Raw genomic sequence first — 25,345 nt, 5'->3', positions numbered from 1 at the left:
AAGCTTCATTTTTGTTGTATTGAAGCAGTTGTGTGGTGTGTTTGAGTGTGTACCTTTGCAGGATGTCAGATTTCTCTTTATCTGATACTGACCATGTGCTTTTGCACTGGTTGGTATACCGTTGCTTTGGGGAGCGGCCACAAATGATTGCGGAGGAACCACAGAGGAGGAGAATGTGGGTTCATCCTCTTATGGCGCATCCTCAAAGGTCAGTTTGCAAGCCTGTATTCTGACCGTGCGCACCCTGAAAAATTTTACAGTTACTGCCGCATGTCCATGCCCACCTTTGACCGGCTTTTGGCAGATTTGCGGCCTGGGTTGACCTTTCAGGACAATAACATGCGGCGTTGTGTTTCTGCCGAGGAACGCCTCATCATCACTCTCCGGTAGGTATTTTTTTTTTGTACTTTGAAACATGTTAAATTAAATTTGTATGGTTTTCTAGCTGATGTTTTCATTACATGCCTCTGCCCCGTGGCAGCCTAGTGCATGTTCAGATTTTTTTGTGTGTGGACAGATCATATCCCCCTTCAATTTGAATGCGTCGGGATCTGGCTTTGGCATTCGGCCAAATGCCGCCATGCATTTAGAGGCGCTAATAGGTTCCACCAATGCACATAACGGGCCGGCAAAGTTTGTTTGCCTGAGCCCAAAAAGAGAGTATGTTGAGAGTGTTTTCATAGTTGTAACAATTTTTTTTTTCTTTTTTCCCACAGATTTTTGTCTACCGGAAATTCATTCTCTGCACTCCACTTCGAGTTTCGCATGGGGACCTCCACCATAGCTGGCATAGTAAAAGCAACGTGTGCCACTATTTGGTTGCGGCTGCGAGCTGCCATGCTGCCACAACCAACCAGGCAGCAGTGGCTCCAGATTGCCCATGGATTCCTGGAGAGGGCCCAATTTCCAAACTGCATTGGTGCCCTTGACGGGAAGCACATATGGGTGAAGAAGTCACCAAACTCAGGGTCCCGATTCTACAATTATAAGCAGTTTTTCTGTGTGGTTTTGTTGGCCTTGGTGGACACAAACTACAGGTTTATAATTGTAGACATCGGGGCCTATGGAAGTTCGGCAGATGCTCGCATCTTCCGGGCTTCCAGAATGAGTCGGTGGCTTCAGAGCAACCAATTTGACATTCCCCAGCCAGCTCGTCTTCCCGGTTCCGCGGGACCACCTGTCCCCTTTGTAATTGTTGGCGATGAGGGGTTTGCGCTCTCTCCACACCTCATGCGTCCTTTTCCCCGGCGCGGATTGGATGACAAAAGGCGCCACTTCAATTATCGCCTAACCAGGGCCCGACGATTTGTGGAGTGTGCCTTCGGGATCTTAGCCAGCAAATGGCGTGTTTTTCTATCGGCCATCCAGATGGCCCCGCAAAATGTCAACACAGTGATCCAAGCCTGTGTAGTCCTACATAATTTCATTTGCCAGTATGAGACTACTCAGGAAGAGGATGCGCTAGACTTTTCAGCACAACACCAGGGAGAGCCCTCTCAACTTGGACGAGCTGGTTCTGCCGGACTGCGGGTCAGGGAATTATTTTCCGATTATTTTTCCTCCCCTGCTGGTTCATTTCCTTTGCCTCCACAGCAATCTTCCCTTGAGAAGCCCTGAGTTGTTGTCCCTTTTCATTCAAGATGACTTTATTGAGTGCATAGATCCTGGATAGATATGTACATAGTGTACATTGTACATAGTGTGTGTAATGTCTGACATGTTCAAATTTGCATAATTAAATGTTGCTGGAGTATGTAATAAAGGATGTTACATTACAAACTGTGCATTAATAAAAACATTACAAGGATCTAACGGGAAAAAAAATTCTTTATAAGGTCAAAATTAGTATTTTTTTGTAGTGAAATAAAAAAAGGTGTGCCTGTACAGGCCAATAACACATAAAAAAAATATTGCACACATTAAAGTTGCATAAAGCGATGGGGCGAGGAACCGCCAGCCTCATACTGGGGGCGAGGGTAACTGCCTGGTGCGGAAAGCCCAGGCTGTGGTGGTGGGGGAACATAGTGACGCCCGTGATGTGGCGGATATTCTTGGTGGGGTGGGAACACTAGGCGGAGGGGGATGTTGGACTGGCCAACTTGTGTTGCCATACATCCGCCAATTATCACTGGCCGTAAATATATCCGAGGGATCGTTTGACGGCGTGCATGCCTCCAGAACGGTACTGATGACCGTTTGTACCCGAAAGTAACGTTCTGGAGTCAAGTTCCGGAAATGTGTGGCCAGACTCCTGGCATAGAGGTCATAAGTGTCCTCATGCCTGGCCCTATTAAGGTACTCAAGTACCTGTACATTGACCGAAGTGTCACCAGGCTGGGCGGATCTTTTCCGCCGTGACTGTCCGGCCAAGGAAGCCTCCACTTCTGAAGTGGGGGGAGCGGTTGCTTGGGAAGGCCTTGTGGAGGTCCCTTGTCCCACTTCGGTAGCAGATGGTGACGATGGGCCTTCTACTTCTCCGGCACTGGAGTGGTGCTCCACTGTCTCCTCCACTTCCTCCTCAAGGTTGTCCTCCGTTCTATGCAATAAAAAAAAAACATTAGGTTCAAGTTAGCCAAGAGATAACATGTCTTTCGCGTACATTTGTGGGAAAATTACACCAACATCAACTGTAAGATTCTCTATGATTCAAATTGTTTGCTATAGGCAACTAATAATGCCAGTTGTATCATACAGCTTTGCACAAAAACCAAACCTTTAGCTCAAATCCACATTTGGCTAACATCGGCACAAAACGAAGACAAAAGGTACACACACAAAAGACAGATGTTGGTAGAATCTGACTCATGGGGCTTAATACAAGTCCACATCCAAATGAAAGTAAAGTCCAAAACACAATTTACTTATATATACGTTTTCTCATATGAGGCAAAATTATTCCTACATAATGGCTACATGAAAAATTCAAAAAACTTACGGACGAAGATCCATAATGTCGCGTAGAAACATAAGTTGCTCTTTAAATAGGGCCGCTTCTTGGAGAGGCCAGATCCACTGCGGCTATGGACCATTTCCTTGCGGAACTGGTCTCTACAGCTCCGCCAACGGTTTTTCACCTCTTCCACTGAAATGATTTGAAAAAATATATATAACAATGTCACTGTGGAACATGTACTAGGCCACATACTACAGGATACCACATACAAAGAGAAAGGTTGATTCCAGCTTCAGCATATAAAAAGTTTTCTTTATTCGGCTTGTAATAAAATCCAACAAAGATGTCACATGGAGAGACACAAGATTGTGACGCGTCTCGGGCTGTGGTATTGAGCCCTTCTTCAAGACAATACCTATTGTCTTGAAGAAGGGCTCAATACCACAGCCCGAAACGCGTCACAATCTTGTGTCTCTCCATGTGACATCTTTGTTGGATTTTATTACAAGCCGAATAAAGAAAACTTTTTATATGCTGAAGCTGGAATCAACCTTTCTCTTTGTTCTTGGACTTATCAAGTGTGGCTAGGTTCAAGCCACTTTCCTTTTCCGTGCTTCAGGCAGGTGACCAGAGGTGAGAGCTGCTAAAATCCTTTCCTTTATCATACAGGATACCACATGTACTAGGCAACATACTACAGGATACCACATGTACTAGGCCACATACTACAGGATACCACATGTACTAGGCCACATACTACAGGATACTACATGTACTAGGCCACATACTACAGGATACCACATGTAAATGCAAATAGAACTTACACAGAGTATGTCTGTTTTTTTCGTTTGTCTTGGCCCAAACAGACGAAAAGAGCTCCTGAGTGATCTCCTGCCAGGCAGCGTCCTTTTTGTATCGGTCATGGTACAAAGGAGATCGGGTGTCCCAGATGCAGGGCCTCTCCTGCACCATGACAATCATTTTTTCAACATCTAGTGGCCTGGAATTTTAGGCATGATGCCAAATGCACTTCAGGGGCTGGCTGAAATCTGCAGAGCTGCTCCTCACTCATCCGACGCCATGCAGAGCCTTGCAAACTGCCAACTTCCTGGGTCAGGTGACTTCACAGTTGCTACGATACATCTTTTGAAATCCAAATGCAACACAACGCTGCCAATCCGCTTGCACTGCGTTTTTCACGCAGTTCCATTCACTTCTATGGGGCCTGCGTTGCATGAAAAACACAGAATATAGGACATGCTGCGATTTTAACGCAACGCAGAAATGAAGCGTGAAAAACAACGCTCATGTACAAAGCACCATAGAAATGAATTGGTCAGGATTCAGTGCGGGTGCTATGCGTTCACGTCACGCATTGCACCCGCGCAGAAAACTCGCCCGTGTGAAAGGGACCTTACTTTCCATTCAGAATGCATTGGGACAAAACGTTTTTTTCTGTTATTGAGCCCCTATGACGGAACTCAATACGAGAAAAATTTACCGCTAGTGTGAAATTATCCTTAGGCCTCTCGCACACGACTGTATGGCTTTTTCAGTATTTTGTGGTCCGCAAAAAATTAAACCGCAAAAAATACGAATGACGTCCGTGTGTACCTTCCATTTTTTGCGGAACAGAACAGCTGGCCCCTGATAGTGCAGTACTATCTTTGTCCGTTATGCGGACAATGATAGGACATGTTCTATCTTTGAACGGCACAGAAAAATGGAAACACGGAAAGGAAAGGCATACGGAGTACTTTCTGTTTTTTTTGCAAACAGGCCCATAGAGCCCCTAGAGTCCCTGAGGTGCTGGCAAACCCTGATTGGCAGTCCCCAACTTCAGCCGCACCTGTAGTTCCCCCTTTCACCGCCCAGTCTGGAGTTTGGGTTGAGACAGCTCAGATCGGTTCGGCACTGGGATTTTTTGAGCTGTTCTTGACTGCGGAGCTCTTGGACATAGTCGTGGCAGAAAAAAATCGGTATGCCACTCAATTTATAGCCGCCAACCCGGGAAGCTTTTATGCCCAGCCTTTCCGGTGGAAACCAGTCCAAGTTTCTAAAATAAAAAAATTTCTGGGCCTTCTCCTCAACATGGGTCTAACCAAAAAGCATGAATTGCGGTCATATTGGTCCACGAACCCAATTCATCACATGCCCATGGTCTCTGCTGCTATGTCCAGGACACGATTTGAGACCATCCTGCGTTTCCTGCACTTTAGCGACAACACCACCTCCTGTCCCAGAGGCCACCCAGCTTTTGACTGGCTCCACAAAGTTCGGCCCCTCATAGACCACTTCAACAACAAATTTGCAGATTTGTATACTCCTGAGCAAAACATCTGCGTAGACGAGTCCCTTATACATTTTACCGAGCACCTTGGCTTCAAACAATACATCCCAAGCAAGCGCGCCCGGTATGGGGTCAAATTATATAAGCTCTGTGAAAGGGCCACAGGCTATACCCACAAATTTCGGATCTATGAGGGAAAAGATCAGACCCTGGAGCCGGTCGGTTGCCCTGACTACCTGGGGAGCAGTGGGAAGACAGTCTGGGACTTGGTGTCACCCTTATTTGGCAAGGGGTACCATCTTTATGTGGACAATTTTTACACAAGTGTGCCTCTCTTCAGGCATTTGTTCCTAGAACAGATTGGCTGCTGTGGCACCGTGCGACCTAGTCGCTGGGGCTTCCCCCAATGGCTTGTTACCACCTGTCTTGCAAGGGGGGAGAGGGCTGCCTTGTGTAACCAAGAACTGGTCGCGGTGAAATGGAGAGACAAGCGTGACGTTTACATGCTCTCCTCCATTCACGCAGACACGACAATACAAATTGAACGGGCAACCAGTGTCATTGAAAAGCCCCTCTCAGTCCACGACTATAACCTTCACATGGGAGGGGTGGACTTCAATGACCAGATGTTGGCTCCCTATTTAGTTTCCCGACGCACCAGACGCTGGTATAAGAAGGTGTCTGTATATTTGATTCAATTGGCTGCATATAATAGTTTTGTTCTCTACAGTAAGGCTGGGAGAACAGGATCCTTCCTCAAATTTCAGGAAGAGATCATCGAGAACCTCCTGTATCCAGGAGGTTCCGTGGCCCCATCCACCAGTGTAGTGAGCCGTCTACACGAGCAACATTTCCCCAATGCCGTTGCTGGTGCCTCAACCCAACCGTCACCCCGAAAAAGATGTCGTGTCTGTAGCAGGAGTGGAATAAGGCGTGACACCCGCTATTTCTGTCCTGACTGCCCTGACCACCCTGCCCTATGCTTAGGGGAGTGTTTCCGGAAGTACCACACACAGGTACACTTAGCATAGGGATTGCATCTCACAGGAGAGGCACACAGGGCTATTAGGGCCCTTACACTCACAGCTGCTGCAAACCTCTCCTTTCACCTGGGACAAAGTGCATAATGTACTTCGCCACATCTTTGGGCGATTTGCGCTTTGCACATTGTCCCATGGGGAAGGAGAGGTTTGTCCTATAAAGGCAAAAAAAATAAAAAATCACCGGTAAGCAAAAAAGTTAACGTTCTGTTCAAAAAGTTAAATAAAGTTTATATGTTCCGTTCAAATTTTATTATAAAGTTAATAAATTTATTGCGTTGCGGCCTGGTTTTTTCTTTATTGTTTTGTTTTTTTTACCTTCCAGGTGGACCAACCAATCGACTAGCTGCAGCACTGATGTGCATTCTGACAGAAGCATTGCGCTGCTGTCAGATTACACAAAAGTCGGTGTATGCGGCGCTGCAAGACGAGATTTCTCCTCTGCAGTAAAAGATACGTTTGCCAAGGCATATGAGCTGAGGAGGCTGCAGTGTTCATATACTTTGGCAAACACTTTGTATATAAAAAAAAAAAATAAAATCCCGGCAATGATTTATTCATTCACATCGATTGATGTGAATGGAGAAATCTGGTTTGCCAGGGCATCCCGGCTAAGTGGGTTATGGATATTGGGCGGAGCTCCTATGTCCTGGCAGACGTCTTTCCCTTCCTTTTTTTTTTTTTGGCAGAGATTTTTTTCATCCACATTGATCGATGCGAATGAAGAAATCTGGTCCGTTCATTTTTTCTTTCAGCCCAGAGGCTAAACGGAAAAAAAAAAAATTCATTACCCGTATGCTCAATATAAGGAGAACAGCAGAAACTCCTAATGCTGGCCATACATGTAATGATTGCGGAGACCCTCAAATGCCAGGGCAGTACAAACACCCCACAAATGACCCCATTTTGGAAAGAAGACACCCCAAGGTATTCGCTGAGGGGCATATTGAGTCCATGAAAGATTGAAATTTTTGTCCCAAATTAGCGGAAAGGGAGACTTTGTGGGGAAAACAAATAAAAAAACAATTTCCGCTAACTTGTGCCAAAAAAATAAAAATTCTATGTACTCGCCATGCCCCTCATTGAATACCTTGGGGTGTCTTATTTCCAAAATGGGGTCACATGTGGGGTATTTATACTGCCCTGGCATTTTAGGGGCCCTAAAGCGTGAGAAGAAGTCTGGGATCCAAATGTCTAAAAATGCCCTCCTAAAAGGAATTTGGGCCTCTTTGCGCATCTAGGCTGCAAAAAAGTGTCACACATCTGGTATCGCCGTACTCAGGAGAAGTTGGGAAATGTGTTTTGGGGTCTCATTTTACATATACCCATGCTGGGTGAGATAAATATCTTGGTCAAATGCCAACTTTGTATAAAAAAAAATGGGAAAAGTTGTCTTTTGTGAGATATTTCTCTCACCCAGCATGGGTATATGTAAAAAGACACCCCAAAACACATTTCCCTTCTTCTTTTGAGTACGGCGATACCAGATGTGTGACACTTTTTTGCAGCCTAGGTGGGCAAAGGGGCTCACATTCCAAAGAGCACCTTTCGGATTTCACAGGGCATTTTTTACACATTTTGATTTCAAACTACTTCTCACGCATTCGGGCCCCTAAAATTCCAGGGCAGTATAACTACCCCACAAGTGACCCCATTTTGGAAAGAAGACACCCCCAAGTATTTCGTGATGGGCATAGTGAGTTCATGGAAGTTTTTATTTTTTGTCACAAGTTAGTGGAATATGAGACTTTGTAAGGAAAAAAAAAAAAATCATCATTTTCCGCTAACTTGTGACAAAACATAAAAAGTTCTATGAACTCACTATGCCCATCAGCGAATACCTTAGGGTGTCTACTTTCCGAAATGGGGTCATTTGTGGGGTTTTTCTACTGTCTGGGCATTATAGAACCTCAGGAAACATGACAGGTGCTCAGAAAGTCAGAGCTACTTCAAAAAGCGGAAATTCACATTTTTGTACCATAGTTTGTAAACGCTATAACTTTTACCCAAACCATTTTTTTTTTTTACCCAAACATTTTTTTTTTATCAAAGACATGTAGAACAATAAATTTAGAGAAAAATTTATATCTAGATGTCGTTTTTTAAAAAAAAAATTTACAACTGAAAGTGAAAAATGTCATTTTTTTGCAAAAATTTCGTTAAATTTCGATTAATAACAAAAAAAGTAAAAATGTCAGCAGCAATGAAATACCACCAAATGAAAGCTCTATTAGTGAGAAGAAAAAGAGGTAAAATTCATTTGGGTGGTAAGTTGCATGACCGAGCAATAAACAGTGAAAGTAGTGTAGTGCAGAAGTGTAAAAAGTGGCCTGGTCATTAACCCTTTCATGACCAAGGGTCATTGATGCCCCAGTGTCCAGGTCAAAATTTACAAATCTGACATGTGTCACTTTATGTGGTAATAGCTTTGGAACACTTTTACTTATCCACGCCATTCTGAGATTGTTTTCTTGTGACACATTGTACTTCATGATAGTCATATATTTGAGTCAATATATTTCACCTTTATTTATGAAAAAATCCCAAATTTACCAAAAATTTGGAAAAATTCACAATTTTCCAAATTTCAATTTCTCTGCTTCTAAAACAGAAAGTAATACCTAATAAAATATTTATTATTTAACATTCCCCATATGTCTACTTTATGTTGGCATCATTTTAGAAATGTCATTTTATTTTTTTAGGACGTTAGAAGGCTTAGAAGTTTAGAAGCAATTCTTACAATTTTTAAGAAAATTTCCAAAACCCACTTTTTAAGTACCAGTTCAGGTCTGAAGTCACTTTGTGGGGCTTACATAGTGGAAACCCCCCATAAATGACCCCATTGTAGAAACTACACCCCTCAAGTTACTCAAAACTGATTTTACAAACTTTGTTAACCCTTTAGGCGTTCCACAAGAATTAAAGGAAAATGGAGATGAAATTTCTAAATTTCACTTTTTTGGCAGATTTTCCATTTTATACATTTTTTTTCTTTAACACATTGAGGGTTAACAGCCAAACAAAACTCAATATTTATTACCCTGATTCCGCGGTTTACATAAAACACCCCACATGTGGTTGTAAACTGCTGTACGGGCACACGGCAGGGAGCAGAAGGAAAGGAATGCCATACGGTTTTTGAAAGGCAGATTGTGCTAGATTGGTTTTCTGAACGCCATATGTTTTTTATTTTTCTGCCGATCGTCTTGTGCAGGGGCTCGTTTTTTGCAGAAAGTGTTGAGGTTTTTATTGGTACCATTTTTGAGTACATAGGATTTTTTGATCATTCATTATTACACTTTATGGGGCAAGGTGATCCAAAAATTGGCTGTTTTGGAACAGTTTTCATTTATTTATTTTTACAGCATTCATCTGAGGAGTTAGGTCATGTGATAGTTTTATAGAAAAGATCGTTACGGACATGGCAATAGCTAATATGTATACTTTTTCTTATTTATTTAAGTTTTACACAATAATAGCATTTCTGAAACCAAAAAAATTATGTTTTAGTGTCTCTATAGTCTGAGAGCCATAGCTTTTTTATTTTTTGGGCGATTGTCTTAAATAGGGTATCAATTTTTGCGGGATGAGGTGACAGTTTGATTGGAACTATTTTGGGGGTCATAAGCCTTTTTGATCGCTTGCTGTTGCACTTTTTGTGATGTAAGGTGACAAAAATAGCTTTTTTGGCACTGTTTTTTTATTTTATTTTTATGGTGTTTTAATTTTTCATTTTTATTATTTTCACTTTCTTTTTTTATCAAGTCCCTCTTGGATCATGAAGATCCAGTGGGGCTGATGGCTGTACTATACTTTGCAATGCTCTTGCATTGCAAAGTATAATACTATTAGATGCCCTGTAATGCCTTTTGCTTTTGCAAAGCGTCCGGTTGCCATGGCAACCATCGGGTGCTGCAATCACAGCGCTGCAGCCCCGATGGTTGAGAGAGGGAGCTCCCTCCCTCTATTAACTCCATGGATGCCGCAACCGCGGCATCTATGGGGTTACAGGAGAGTGTCAGCATAGAGCTGACACTCTCTGCTGATGGCGGCGGCTCAGTAATGGAGCCGCCGCCATCACACACAGCAGGGGGATTGGGGGCAGCGCTGGAAAGGGGGAGGGATCGGGGGGTTCGGGGGCAGCGCTGGAAAGGGGGGGATCGGGGGGGTATGGCCACCAATATTGAGGGAGGCTGGGGCAGGAGGGGCGGGTGAGAATGAATGCATGGGGCGGGGAGGGGGCGGACCGCATCAGGACAGCTGCCTCTAGGAGATGAGCTGCAGGCGGACACAAGGGGGGGCTTTGAGGGGCACAGATGGGGTGCACAGCCACAGATCGGGGGGGGGGTGGGGTATTATGAGGACCCTACCTGATTTCATGCTCTGATCTGCAGAGCGCAGATCAGAGCATGAAACCGGCATTTTTTTCACTGCCGCGATCCGATTGGTTAGTCTGCACAGACTAACCAATCGGATCGATTGTCGGCAAGGGGCCACTCTGATTGGTCCCTTGCCGGCATTAATAGACTGTATGCTGTCCGTGACAGAAGCAGGGCTCGGGCAGAAGCTTTAATCCAAGCGCTTTGCAGCGCTTGGATTAAAGAGCTGGTTTGACGTTTATATACGTGGTAGCTGCACGGGGTATGTGCAGCTATCATGTATATATACAGATTGCGGTCGGGAAGGGGTTAAGGGTGTTTAAGCTAGGGGGGCTGAGGTGGTTAAGGTTGACCGCTTCACTTTTTGACTGCACTTTTTGTGATGAGAAGAAGTCATGATTATCTTTAGTGGTACAACACATTATACCAAGTGATGAGAAAGTCTCTGCAATTATTATTTGGTAGAGATTTGTGAATCAATTCTTCATGAACCAAATTTGTTACAAATTCCCCCAAATATTCGTATTTCGACAAATTTGAAACTCTTGTGATTTGTCCTGCATGGATTGCTCAAAATGGCAGATACTACAGGCCAGCAGACAGATAAGAAGTCATCTGCCACAAAAAAGAGATCATTTTGGACTGTTTTTAATTTTCAAAAAAATTCAGCAGTACAGTGTGTTATTACACAGGCTATTTGTTAGCACCAGTTATCATTGGTTGACTACATAGGGGCATAGCTATAGGGGTCTCAGTGGTCTCAATTGAGACTGGGCCCTTAAGCCAAGAGGGGCCCATAGGGCCCTCCTTATCAGCGGCACACCACCAATTATGTATTGCCATCCTCAGGACAGCGATACACTTAGGTGCCCCAAAGATGCCTCCTTGCCCTACCTTTCCCTCTGATAGGCTACAGGCCTAGTGTATGTAGTCTATCAGAGCCTGGCACAGGCAGTGTGATGACATAATCATCATCCCGGTGCCTGAGCTGGTTAGTGTACAGTTCAAGAAACAGGCTGGAAGAGGCCAGCACTGCATCATTGACAGCTGCATGGAGCTAAGTATTTATTGGGGGGTTTCCGGCACCATGCTGTTAAGCCACCATCGGAGAGGAAAGGAGCACTAAGGGGGTATCCTTGGGGGCACTAAATAGGGGCATTTTGTACTGGCACACATAAGGGAGCATGTTCTTGTACTGGAACCAGTGCTTTAAGTGGGCCAAAAGAGGTGCCGGTACTCTATTAGGCGCCGGTGCTCCCCCCCCCTGCACATCAGACCCCCCCATCACACACATATATATTAGTTCCTCTATGTACCAGTACAGTACCCCCCCCACCACCGCACATTCGTTCCTCTCTGTACCAGTACCCCCCTGCACATCAGACCCCCCCCCCCACTCATCACACACACACACATTAATTCCTCTCTGTACCAGTACCCCCCAGCGCATGCGCAGTGTCGGCCGGTGTCCTGCTGAGAACATCCATCCGATCACCGCACCTGTGCACTGGCCCATAATTTTTCCCTACCCTAACCGCCGGCGAGGCTCCCAGCGCATGCGCACTCTGCTGTGAAATTTCCCTAACCCGTCATTGTGCGCAGTGCGCCCCCCCAATATAATAAACATTGGTGGCGCAGTGCGCCCCTCCCAACACTCCAGTATAATAAACATTGGTGGCGCAGTGCGCCCCCCCATCACCCCAGTATAATAAACATTGGTGGCGCAGTGCGCCCCCCCTCAATATAATAAACATTGGTGGCGCAGTGGGCCCCCCCTCAATATAATAAACATTGGTGGCGCAGTGCGCCCCCCCTCAATATAATAATCATTGGTGGCGCAGTGGGCCCCCCCTCAATATAATAATCATTGGTGGCGCAGTGGGCAGTGCCAATGAGGGTTAAAAAATAAAAATAATAATTAACTCACCTCCTCCAATTGATCGTCTTCTGTTCTTTCTTCATGACCTGTCAAAGGACCTGTGGTGACATCACTGTTAGCATCACATGATCCATCACCATGGTAATGGGTCATGTGATGAGCTCAGTGACGTCACCACAGGTCTTGAAGAAAACAGGAGAACGGCAGCTACGCGATCATCTGGAGGAGGTGAGTTAAAATTTTTTTATTATTTTTTAACCCTCACTGGCACTTCCCACTGAGCCACCAATGTTTCTTATACTGGGGTGTTTGGGGGGGAAAGCGCACTGCCTACCAACGTTTCTTATACTGGGGTGTTGGGGGGGGGGGGGGGCGCACTGTGCCACAAACGTTTCTTATACTGAGGGGGGGGTGGGGGCGCGCTGCCTACCAACGTTTCTTATACTGGGGTGTTGGGGGGGGGGGGGGGGGCGCACTGTGCCACAAACGTTTCTTATACTGAGGGGGGGGTGGGGGCGCGCTGCCTACCAACGTTTCTTATACTGAGGGGGGGGTGGGGGCGCACTGCCTACCAACGTTTCTTATACTGGGGTGTTGGGGGGGGGGGGGGGCGCACTATGCCACAAACGTTTCTTATACAAAAACAGGAGGCGAGTGCTGGAATCAAATAGCCGGCACCCGACCTCTGTGACAGGGAGCTGCGATCAGCTACAATTAACCCCTCCAGTACCGCACCTGAAGGGTTAACTCAACTGCAGCTGATCGCAGCTCCCTGTCACAGAGGTTGGCTGTCGGCTATTTGATTCCAGCACCCGCCTCCTGTTTTTGTATTCAGGTCAGTTATCTTCATTGGTGGCGCAGTGGCCACAGCCCCTCCCCTCCTCCTCCCGTCTCTCTTCTTATTGGCAGCGGCGGGGGCAGCAGGCAGGTCAGACAGGGGAGGAGGAACGAATCAGGTCAGACAGGGGAGGGCTAGATGGAGGGGGCGCCCCGAGGGAGAACACAAGTTCAGCCTCGCCTGCCGCATATTACATTGCGAGCTGTCGGCCGCCCAGCGCCCCTGTTACTATGGCGCCCTGTGCGGCCGCACAGCCCGCACACCCCAAAGGCCGGCCCTGCGCTCCGGTACCGGAAACCCACGTACTGGGCGCACGGAGAGGTGCTGGTACTCTCCAGGGCAATTTTTGGAAGTGGCGGTACTGAGTACCGCCGCGTTCCGGCCCACTTCAAGCACTGACTGGAACACAGTATGGGGGGTGCTATGGGTACATTGGCTCCACTAGAGGCACTAAGAGGGAATATTTCTTGTACTGGCACACAGTTTAAGGGGCATGTTTTGCAGTGGCATGCATTATAAGGGGGCATGTTTTGCCCTGGCACACATTATAAGGGGGCACTTTTGTGTTTATGCACATTATAAGGGGTTATTTTTGTACTTGCACACATTAGGGGGCATTTTTTCTACTGGCACACATTATATGGTTAATTATTACTAATGAGGGAATATGGGGAAAATGATTACTAGTATAGACACTATGGGGACATTATTACTATTGTGGGCACTGTTAACACTAAGTACTTTCTGGCAGATAATTACTTCTATTGGTGGGACTTTGGGGAGCACTATTACTGTGGTGGGTACCCTGGCACAGCATCAGCTGAGCACAATTATTTTGGGGGGACATTTTGTCCCCCGTTATGATGCTATTAGTATCATCAGAGACACTATTTGCTGGGCACAGTTATCATTAAATTTTGAAGGGGCACTATCTGCGTGGTACTAGTATTTTCAGGGGGACTGTTTCTGCAGTATAGTATTGGGGGCATAGTATTGGGGGTGGCAGGATGAGGAGGATGTTTGAAAAGTAGAAAACTAAGATGCCTATTTGTCAAACTCTGCAGAGACAAGAGATGGCTGAAAGAAATCATCATGGTGGTCTGGTCTGAATGGAGAAGATGAGGAAAGAGAATATCTATATCAGAGGAGACATCACTGGATGTAAGAGGTATGTGGTGCTGTATTCTCCTGTATGTTTTGTAGCGCTGTATGTAATGTTTTCCAAGTATGTCTTTAACAGTATGGCTGGAGGGAAGGGGTTAGGTCAAAAATTTTGCATGGGGGTTGCCATTTCATTTTTTGCCTCAGGCAGCAGAAAGGCTATGTGCTCCCATGCCCCTTACCACAAAGAAGGGTGTCCCAAGCACTAAGGCCCATGAGCTTTTAGCTACTGCCCTGGCTATACATGTCGCTGTCATTTTGACATTACTAATGCTATCATGGCGTTAAAGAGCTTGAAAAGGATTGGATGCCCCAGAGTGGCATACACACTTTCCTGGGAACTTTAGATATGGATCAAATTTATTTGAACAAAACTGAATCTGATGGCCTACCAAATCAGACCCGAAACAAATTTTGGGAAATAATAATTAGGGATATTTAGCAAAATTATCTCTAATTATATGTCTAAACATTTTTAAGTTGGGAAAGGGAAAAAATGGAAATAAATATTAAACATAAAAACCAATTATTTTTAGAAGCTCCTGTAACAGTGTTTGCCAGACTGTTGTGGACCGTTGCTTTAGATTTCTTGTAGAAATTTCTGAATGGGCATGTTTTGGCAGCAAGCACGTTGATTTCTGCCTGCCTACTTAGATGAATGGGACAAAAGCGAAATCTGCTGTACTTGAATATCTAATAAGTAGCTCAGTTACATTTGTGCTTCCTTAATAGTGTTGAACTCATCTGTTCCCCACCACTCTGTTCCAGGGCAGAGAGTCAGTGCTTCTTCTGTTCTCCAGTTTGTAAACTTTCTGACGGAGTCACGTGGACTGCTGCAGCCATTCACTAGCCTCAGTGATGACATATCCCCAAGCAGCATGGGACCAGGTAGTGCCTACAGAGTGCCCACTTAAAGAGGACCTTTCATCGGTCCAAACATTGTGAACTAAGTATTATGACATATACAGCGGCGCCCAGGGATCTCACTGCACTTACTATTATCCCTAGGCGCCGCTCCGTTCTCCCGTTATGTCCTCCCGTATGTTCGGGGACTTGGTTATAGTAGACAAAGTCTGCCCTTGTTCTGCTGGGCGTCTCCTTCTACTAGGCTGTAGCGCTGGCCAATCGCAGCGCAGAGCTCACAGCCTGGGAGGTTTACTGAGCCGCCGCCATCAGCAGAGAGTGTCAGCTCTATGCTGACACTCTCCTGTAACCCCATAGATGCCGCGGTTGCGGCATCCATGGGGTTAATAGAGGGAGGGAGCTCCCTCTCTCAACCATCGGGGCTGCAGCACTGTGATTGCAGCACCCGATGGTTGCCATGGCAACCGGACGCTTTGCAAAAGCGTCCGGTTGCCATGGCAAAGGCGTCCAGTGCTGCCACCTACAGGACATCTGGAAGTATTATATTATGGAATGCAAGAGCATTGCAAAGTATAGTACAACTATCAGTCCCACTGGATCTTCAAGATCAAAGAGGGAACTGATAAAAAAAAGTGAAAATAATAAAAGTAAAAATAAATAAAAATGTAAAAGTAAAAAAAGAAATTGCCTTTTCCTATAAAAAAAATGATAGACCCCGTCCGATAAACACCATAAAAATAAAATAAAAAAACTGTGCCAAAAAAGCTATTTTTGTCACCTTACATCACAAAAAGTGCAACAGCAAGCGATCAAAAAGGCTTATGACTAGGGATGAGCGAACCCGAACTGTATAGTTCGGGTTCGTACCGAATTTTGGGGTGTTCGTGACACGGACCCGAACCCGAACATTTTCGTAAAAGTCCGGGTTTGGGTTCGGGTTCGGTGTTCGGCGCTTTCTTGGCGCTTTTTGAAAGGCTGCAAAGCAGCCAATCAACAAGCGTCATACTACTTGCCCCAAGAGGCCATCACAGCCTTGCCTACTATTGGCATGGCTGTGATTGGCCAGTGCAGCATGTGATCCAGCCTCTATATAAGCTTGGGTCACGTAGCGCTGCACGTCACTCTGCTGATACAAGCGTAGGGAGAGGTTGCTGCTGCGACGTTAGGGCGAGATTAGGCAGATTAACTCCTTCAAAAGACTTAATTCAGTGATCGATCTCCAGCTGTGGATCATTGAAGTGCTGATATTGAATTGCTCACTTTTTTTAGGCTGCCCAGAGCGTTTTTATATCACTTTTTTCTGGGGTGATCGGCGGCCATTTTGTGGCTTGTGGTGCACCAGCACAAGCTACCACCAAGTGCATTTAACCATCAATAGTGTGGTTATTATTTGGCCATATACTACATCAGGGTCAAGCTTTCATCAAGTGCATTTAACCATCAATAGTGTGGTTATTTTTTGGCCATATACTACATCAGGTGCAGGCTGAGCCTGTGTCACCCAAGTGCATTTAACCATCAATAGTGTGGTTATTTTTTGGCCATATACTACATCAGGTGCAGGCTGAGCCTGTGTCACCCAAGTGCATTTAACCATCAATAGTGTGGTTATTTTTTGGCCATATACTACATCAGGGTCAAGCTTTCATCAAGTGCATTTAACCATCAATAGTGTGGTTATTTTTTGGCCATATACTACATCAGGTGCAGGCTGAGCCTGTGTCACCCAAGTGCATTTAACCATCAATAGTGTGTTATTTTTTGGCCATATACTACATCGGGGCAAGTTGAGCCTGTCACCCAGCGCCTAAAAAATAGGCCTGACATTTCTATTCCTCCAAATCAGTACTGTTTTAGCTGGTCAAGTTATTTGTAGTGACCGTAAAAGCACAGTTTTTGTTCTGGGTTGAAAAACTATTCCCGAATTTGCCATTCTCAAAATTAGTAGTTTCTGCTATATCAGGCCTACTTTAAATCTATCCCAAAAAGGGTATATTAGATTCAAGGTGCTGATAGTGTCATTCTGAAAAACTTAACACACACGCTACAGTGCAGATACAAGTCTAATTCTGTGATTAAAGGTATACCTGTCACACAGCGCCTAACAAATAGGCCTGACATTTATATTCCTCCAAATCAGTACTGTTTTAGCTGGTCAAATTATTTGTAGTGACCGTAAAAGCACAGTTTTTGTTCTGGGTTGAAAAACTATTCCCAAATTTGCCATTCTCAAAATTAGTAGTTTCTGCTATATCAGGCCTACTTTAAATCTATCCCAAAAAGGGTATATTAGATTCAAGGTGCTGATAGTGTCATTCTGAAAAACTTAACACACACGCTACAGTGCAGATACAAGTCTAATTCTGTGATTAAACGTATACCTGTCACACAGCGCCTAAAAAATAGGCCTCACATTTATATTCAGCTAAATCTGTCATTACTGGTGTGCCTGTATTAGTGTAATACGGTACCTAAATAGATAACCAGACAGTGTTAGGTGTCTGTAAAAAAAGGCCTGAATTTTAATTCAATACATTGGCCCGAATAATATTTTTCTTATTGTGGTGAACGGGAACAATGAGGAAAACATCTAGTAAGGGACGCGGACGTGGACATGGTCGTGGTGGTGTTAGTGGACCCTCTGGTGCTGGGAGAGGACGTGGCCGTTCTGCCACAGCCACACGTCCTAGTGTACCAACTACCTCAGGTCCCAGTAGACGCCAGAATTTACAGGGATATTTGGTGGGGCCCAATGCCGTTCTAAGGATGGTAAGGCCTGAGCAGGTACAGGCATTAGTCAATTGGGTGGCCGACAGTGCATCCAGCACGTTCACATTATCTCCCACCCCAGTCTTCTGCAGAAAGCGCACAGATGGCGCATGAAAACCAAGCCCATCAGTCTGTCACATCACCCCCATGCATATCAGGGAAACTGTCTGAGCCTCAAGTTATGCAGCAGTCTCTTATGCTGTTTGAAGACTCTGCTGGCAGGGTTTCCCAAGGGCATCCACCTAGCCCTTCCCCAGGGGTGGAAGAGATAGAATGCACTAACGCACAACCACTTATGTTTCCTGATAATGAGGACATGGGAATACCATCTCAGCACGTCTCTGATGATGACGAAACACAGGTGCCAACTGCTGCGTCTTTCTGCAGTGTGCAGACTGAACAGGAGGTCAGGGATCAAGACTGGGTGGAAGACGATGCAGGGGGCGATGAGGTCCTAGACCCCACATGGAATGAAGGTCGTGCCACTGACTTTCACAGTTCGGAGGAAGAGGCAGTGGTGAGACCGAGCCAACAGCGTAGCAAAAGAGGGAGCAGTGGGCAAAATCAGAACACCCGCCGCCAAGAGACTCCGCCTGCTACTGACCGCCGCCATCTGGGACCGAGCACCCCAAAGGCAGCTTCAAGGAGTTCCCTGGCATGGCACGTCTTCAAACAATGTGCTGACGACAAGACGCGAGTGGTTTGCACGCTGTGCCATCAGAGCCTGAAGCGAGGCATTAACGTTCTGAACCTTAGCACAACCTGCATGACCAGGCACCTGCATGCAAAGCATGAACTGCAGTGGAGTAAACACCTTAAAAACAAGGAAGTCACTCAGGCTCCCCCTGCTACATCTTCTGCTGCTGCCGCCTCGGCCTCTTCTGCTGCTGCCGCCTCGGCCTCTTCCTCCGCCTCTGGAGGAACGTTGGCACCTGCCGCCCAGCAAACATGGGATGTACCACCAACACCACCACCTGCGTCACCAAGCATCTCAACCATGTCACACGGCAGCGTTCAGCTCTCCATCTCACAAACATTTGAGAGAAAGCGTAAATTCCCACCTAGCCACCCTCGATCCCTGGCCCTGAATGCCAGCATTTCTAAACTACTGGCCTATGAAATGCTGTCATTTAGGCTGGTGGACACAGACAGCTTCAAACAGCTCATGTCGCTTGCTGTGCCACAGTATGTTGTTCCCAGCCGCCACTACTTCTCCAAGAGAGCCGTGCCTTCCCTGCACAACCAAGTGTCCGATAAAATCAAGTGTGCACTGCGCAACGCCATCTGTGGCAAGGTCCACCTAACCACAGATACGTGGACCAGTAAGCAAGTCCAGGAACGCTATATCTCCCTAACTGCACACTGGGTAAATGTAGTGGCGGCTGGGCCCCAGGCGGAGAGCTGTTTGGCGCACGTCCTTCCGCCGCCAAGGATCGCAGGGCAACATTCTTTGCCTCCTGTCTCCTCCTCCTCCTACTCAGCTTCCTCCTCCTCTTCTTCCACCTGCTCATCCAGTCAGCCACACACCTTCACCACCAACTTCAGCACAGCCCGGGTAAACGTCAGCAGGCCGTTGTAAAAACTCATATGTTTGGGGGACAGGCCCCACACCGCACAGGAGTTGTGGCGGGGTATAGAACAACAGACCGACGAGTGGTTGCTGCCGGTGAGCCTCAAGCCCGGCCTGGTGGTGTGCGATAATGGGCGAAATCTCGTTGCAGCTCTGGGACTAGCCGGTTTGACGCACATCCCTTGCCTGGCGCATGTGCTGAATTTGGTGGTGCAGAAGTTCATTCGCAACTACCCCGACATGTCAGAGCTGCTGCATAAAGTGCGGGCCGTCTGTTCGCGCTTCCGGCGTTCACACCCTGCCGCTGCTCGCCTGTCTGCGCTACAGCGTAACTTCGGCCTTCCCATCACCGCCTCATATGCAACGTGCCCACCAGGTGGAACTCCACCTTGCACATGCTGGACAGACTGTGCGAGCAGCAGCAGGCCATAGTGGAGTTTCAGCTGCAGCACGCACGGGTCAGTCGCACTGCGGAACAGCACCACTTCACCACCAATGACTGGGCCTCCATGCGAGACCTGTGTGCCCTGTTGCGCTGTTTCGAGTACTCCACCAACATGGCCAGTGGCGATGACGCCGTTATCAGCGTTACAATACCACTTCTATGTCTCCTTGAGAAAACACTTAGGGCGATGATGGAAGAGGAGGTGGCCCAGGAGGAAGAGGAGGAAGAGGGGTCATTTTTAGCACTTTCAGGCCAGTCTCTTCGAAGTGACTCAGAGGGAGGTTTTTTGCAACAGCAGAGGCCAGGTACAAATGTGGCCAGACAGGGCCCACTACTGGAGGACGAGGATGAGGAGGAGGTGGAGGAGGATGAGGATGAAGCATGTTCACAGCGGGGTGGCACCCAAAGCAGCTCGGGCCCATCACTGGTGCGTGGCTGGGGGGAAACACAGGACGATGACGATACGCCTCCCACAGAGGACAGCTTGTCCTTACCTCTGGGCAGCCTGGCACACATGAGCGACTACATGCTGCAGTGCCTGCGCAACGACAGCAGAGTTGCCCACATTTTAACGTGTGCGGACTACTGGGTTGCCACCCTGCTGGATCCCCGGTACAAAGACAATGTGCCCACCTTACTTCCTACACTGGAGCGTGATAGGAAGATGCGCGAGTACAAGCGCACGTTGGTAGACGCGCTACTGAGAGCATTCCCAAATGTCACAGGGGAACCAGTGGAAGCCCAAGGCGAAGGCAGAGGAGGAGCAAGAGGTCGCCAACGCAGCTGTGTCACGGCCAGCTCCTCTGAGGGCAGGGTTAGCATGGCAGAGATGTGGAAAAGTTTTGTCACCACGCCACAGCTAACTGCACCACCACCTCATACGGAACGTGTTAGCAGGAGGCTACATTTCACTAACATGGTGGAACAGTACCTGTGCACACCCCTCCACGTACTGACTGATGGTTCGGCCCCATTCAACTTCTGGGTCTCCAAATTGTCCACGTGGCCAGAGCTAGCCTTTTATGCCTTGGAGGTGAAATATATTGACTCAAATATATGACTATCATGAAGTACAATGTGTCACAAGAAAACAATCTCAGAATGGATTGGATAAGTAAAAGTGTTCCAAAGCTATTACCACATAAAGTGACGCATGTCAGATTTGTAAATTTTGACCTGGACACTGGGGCATCAATGACCCTTGGTCATGAAAGGGTTAAGCACCCCAAGGTTGCCAGTCATTGGCTGGTGAAGATCTGGATACGCACACACTGGCCCTTTAAGAGTCCGGCAGAGGTTGAGAGGCCTTACCGGGAAGGGACAGAGTGATGCCAGCGGGTGGACCTGCTTGGAAGAGGAAGACACTGGCAGGCGGGTTTGTGCCATGGGGAAAGGAGAGCAGAGCGGCGGCCACAATTTGCCACTGTAATACCTATGAAGAGGTCAGGAGGGAATAGATAAACTGTGATATTATTTATTGTGAATGGCGGATCCTGTGTTATCTATATATACTGTAAAAGTGCTGCCATTCTAATCCTGCCTGTGATGATAATTAGTTTACTGCAGAAAAGTGATCTATACAGATCAAGAAGTTGTGTATATTATAGGCTTAGTGACCAGTGCGAAAACCACAGGATATTAAAATTTTTTAAAATATACAGTAGGTAATGACCTGAAAAATAAAATATATAACCAAAATTTTTTTTAAAAAGTGTATTACATAAAAACACAAAAACTGGATTTAAATAATTGCAAAAAATACAAGTGCATCACTCGCATAGTAAATATTAAGATTTGATGTGAAGACGTTTTTTGCATAATCTCCCGTTTTCAAGGAGAAAGAAATGGCACAATGACGTACTATCATTGTTACTTTCATTGTTTTCTTCTAGTTTAATTTTTTTTAACTTTTTATTTGTCGTGTTTCCAAATTAACCTTTTGTATGTCACCTATGCACCTGCTTCTAGAGTGCTCAGATTATCGTATTAATTAGTAAATCAGATAATTTTTTTTTTCCTTTTTAAACTTCATATAGCTTGCTCTCAAATATCCAGCAGCCTCAAAAATACATTGCACTATAGTGTACAGTTGTACACTATAATTTTAGATAATTGCAATATATTCTACAGGAAGACTTCAGACTAGTAATCGAGCATGTACTTGGTAAATCTCTTCCTGTAAGGCCTCATGCACACGACCGTTGTGTGCAGCCGTTTTCCGTTTTTTTTTCCGCGAACCCATTGACTTTCAATGGGTCCGTGGAAAAATCGGAGAATGCACCGTTTTGCAGCCGCATCTGTGATCCGTGTTTCCTGTCCGTCAAAAAAATATGACCTGTCCTATTTTTTTGACGGACAACGGTTCACGGACCCATTCAAGTCAATGGGTCCGTGAAAGAACACGGATGCACACAAGATTGGCATCCGCGTCCGTGATCCGTGGCCATAGGTTACTTTCATACAGACGGATCCGAAGATCCGTCTGCATAAAAGCTTTTTCAGTGCTGAGTTTTCACTTCGTGTGGAATGTCTAAAGGGTCACGGATCACTTCGTGAAAACTCAGAACCGACAGTATATTCTAACACAGAGGCGTTCCCATAGTGATGGGGACGCTTATAGTTAGAATATACTACGAACTGTGTACATGACTGCCCCCTGCTGCCTGGCAGCACCCGATCTCTTACAGGGGGCTGTGATACGCACAATTAACCCCTCAGGTGCTGCACCTGAGGGGTTAATTGTGCATATCATAGCCCCCTATAAGAGATCAGGGGCTGCCAGGGAGGAGGGGGCAGACCCCCCCTCCCCAGTTTTAATTTCATTGGTGGCCAGTGCGGCCCCCCCGGCCCCCAATTCATTGTATTAATTTCATTGGTGGCCAGTGTGCGCCCCCCCCCCGGCCCCCCCTCCCTCCCTCTATTGTATTATCATTGATGGTCAGTGTGCACCCCCCCAGCCCCCCTCTATTGTTTTAATATCATTGGTGGCCAGTGTGCGGCCTCCCCTCTCCCCCCCCCCCCCCCGATCATTGGTGGCAGCGGAGAGTTCCAGTTTAATCGCTGGGGCTCCGATCGGCCAAGCAATGCGCCACACAGACCTGTCACTTACCAGTAGGAGGAGCTCCCGGCCGGTCACAGACAGCGCAGCAGGTAAGTATGATGCTTCTAATATTGCTAAGTAACCATGGCAACCAGGACTACAGTAGTGTCCTGGTTGCCATGGTTACCGATCGGAGCCCCAGCGATTAAACTGGGACTCCGATCGGAACTTTCCGCTGCCACCAATGATCGGGGGGGAGAGGGGAGGCCGCACACTGGCCACCAATGATAATAAAACAATAGAGGGGGGCCAGGGGGGGCGCACACTGGCCACCAATGATAATACAATAGAGGGAGGGGGGGCCGGGGGGGGCCGCACACTGGCCACCAATGATATTCAAACTGGGGAGGGAGGGGGGTCTGCCCCCTGCTGCCTGACAGCCCCTGATCTCTTACAGGGGGCTAAGATAAGCACAATTAACCCCTTCAGGTGCTGCCAGGGGGCAGTCATGTACACAGTTCGTAGGATATTCTAACTTGAAGCGTCCCCATCACCATGGGAACGCCTCTGTGTTAGAATATACTGTCGGATATGAGTTTCACGATCTAACTCAAATCCGATGGTATATTCTAACATAGAGGCGTTCCCATGGTCATGGGGACACTTCAAGTTAAAATATACCATCGGATTGGAGAAAACTCCGATCCTATGGTATATTAACTCCTGACTTTACATTGAAAGTTAATGGGGGATGGATCCGTTTGCAATTGCACCATATTGTGTCAACATCAAACGGATCCGTCCCCATTGACTTGCATTGTAAGTCAGGACGGATCCGTTTGGCTCCAAAAATCAAGGAAGACCCACGGACGAAAAAACGTCACGGATCACGGACCAACGGAACCCCGTTTTGCGGACCGTGAAAAAATACTATCGTGTGCATGAGGCCTAAGACTGTAAAAAAGAGCAAAACAGCCAGAGGCAGCCCTTGGGTTGCGTGAACCGTGTCATTAGCATGACCTCTATTTCAAGTTACTAAACCTACTATACCATTTTATAAATTTTTGTTCATGTTTAATAGAATTTTATTTTCACTGCATTTTCCATAGACAATGTACAGTAGAACTAAGTCAGTTCATTACTACAAAAAATATTAAGAAAATACAATGTACATGAATGATAGATAACCCATTACTTCACATAGGCTTCAAGTCTGTATCCAAGGGCTACACATTACATTCAATGACCCATGCTCCCCCTATATGCAAAAACAATGGCCACCTCTCTGTAGTTACTTCATTATGGTAAATGGAAAATAGGGAAACAGCAGAATGTGAGTCTGTTGTAATAGTCAGACTAAAGTCATATTTAGAGTTCATGTTGCCTTAGCCACTTTACTGTCCCCCCTGTTGATGTCTATACAGTTTAGCTAGCTGACGGTCAAATGCTCCCTAGGCCATAAGCTGTCTTTCCAAACAACCCCATACACATGCACGCTTAACTGAAAGCACACTGCAAAAGAAATCTACAAAAATGTAGCAGATTGCATTAAGACTGGTGTTTCCTATGCCAGTGTTATTAAGAAGCCCACTGGAGTAAGGTTCACCTTTTGTATTTTTTGCCTTATAAGATGCACCTGCCCATAAGATGCACCTAGGTTTTAGAGGAAAATAAGAAAAAATATATCTTTAGACCTCAGATCAGACCACTAATCAGACTCCCAAATGTTAATCAGACAACAGCTCAGACCCCCAATGTTCATAAGACCCCCAAACTTCAGATCAGCTCCCAATGCGAAAAAGACCCCCATTCAGACCTCAGATCAGGCACCCACCCAATGTGAATTAGACCCCCCATTCAGACCCACCTCAGATCAGACCCCCATGTTAAATCAGAGCTCACAACTTACAAAAAAAAAAAAAAAATTATCTCTCTTGCTCTGGACGGTGCCGCTGCCGAGATCCAGCACTCCTCCTGGTTTTCCTGCTGCTCTGTGCTGTGACCTGACGTTGCACAGTGTGAGGTCACAGAGCACCGACATCCTCACAATGTGCGCAGGTTACAGCACAGCGTGCGGAAGAGAAAGACCAGTAAGCGGTGGGTACAGAATTAGACACATTGACATTTTCCCCCCACTTTGGGGGGTAAAAAGTGCATCTTATAGGGTGAAAAAT

The 25,345-nt window shown here is 46.4% G+C and overlaps 1 protein-coding gene across 1 annotated transcript; it reads right to left on the bottom strand.

The window, feature by feature from the left end:
- Nucleotides 1–1,959: 1,959 nt before the first annotated feature.
- On the bottom strand, nt 1,960–2,976 carry LOC120990757. Its single transcript, XM_040419659.1, has 2 exons — nt 2,936–2,976; nt 1,960–2,536 (listed from the first exon to the last, which is right to left on the bottom strand). Exons 1-2 carry the CDS (start codon nt 2,965–2,967, stop codon nt 1,960–1,962), a joined length of 609 nt encoding a protein of 202 aa, XP_040275593.1. The 5' UTR covers nt 2,968–2,976.
- Nucleotides 2,977–25,345: the final 22,369 nt, after the last annotated feature.

This window comes from Bufo bufo, chromosome 2, assembly GCF_905171765.1.
Source record: "Bufo bufo chromosome 2, aBufBuf1.1, whole genome shotgun sequence".
NCBI classification, from domain to species: Eukaryota; Metazoa; Chordata; class Amphibia; order Anura; family Bufonidae; genus Bufo; species Bufo bufo.
Note: the sequence above shows the minus strand (reverse complement) of the source record. Positions and strands in the feature narration are given on the sequence as shown.

Excerpts from the sequence above, each read along its gene's own strand:
- LOC120990757 (XM_040419659.1), bottom strand. The coding sequence starts at position 2,967 with ATGTTTCTACGCGACATTATGGATCTTCGTCC. Across the intron at positions 2,537-2,935 it reads GACATTATGGATCTTCGTCC|AACGGAGGACAACCTTGAGG; the intron begins GTAAGTTTTTTG and ends TTTATTGCATAG.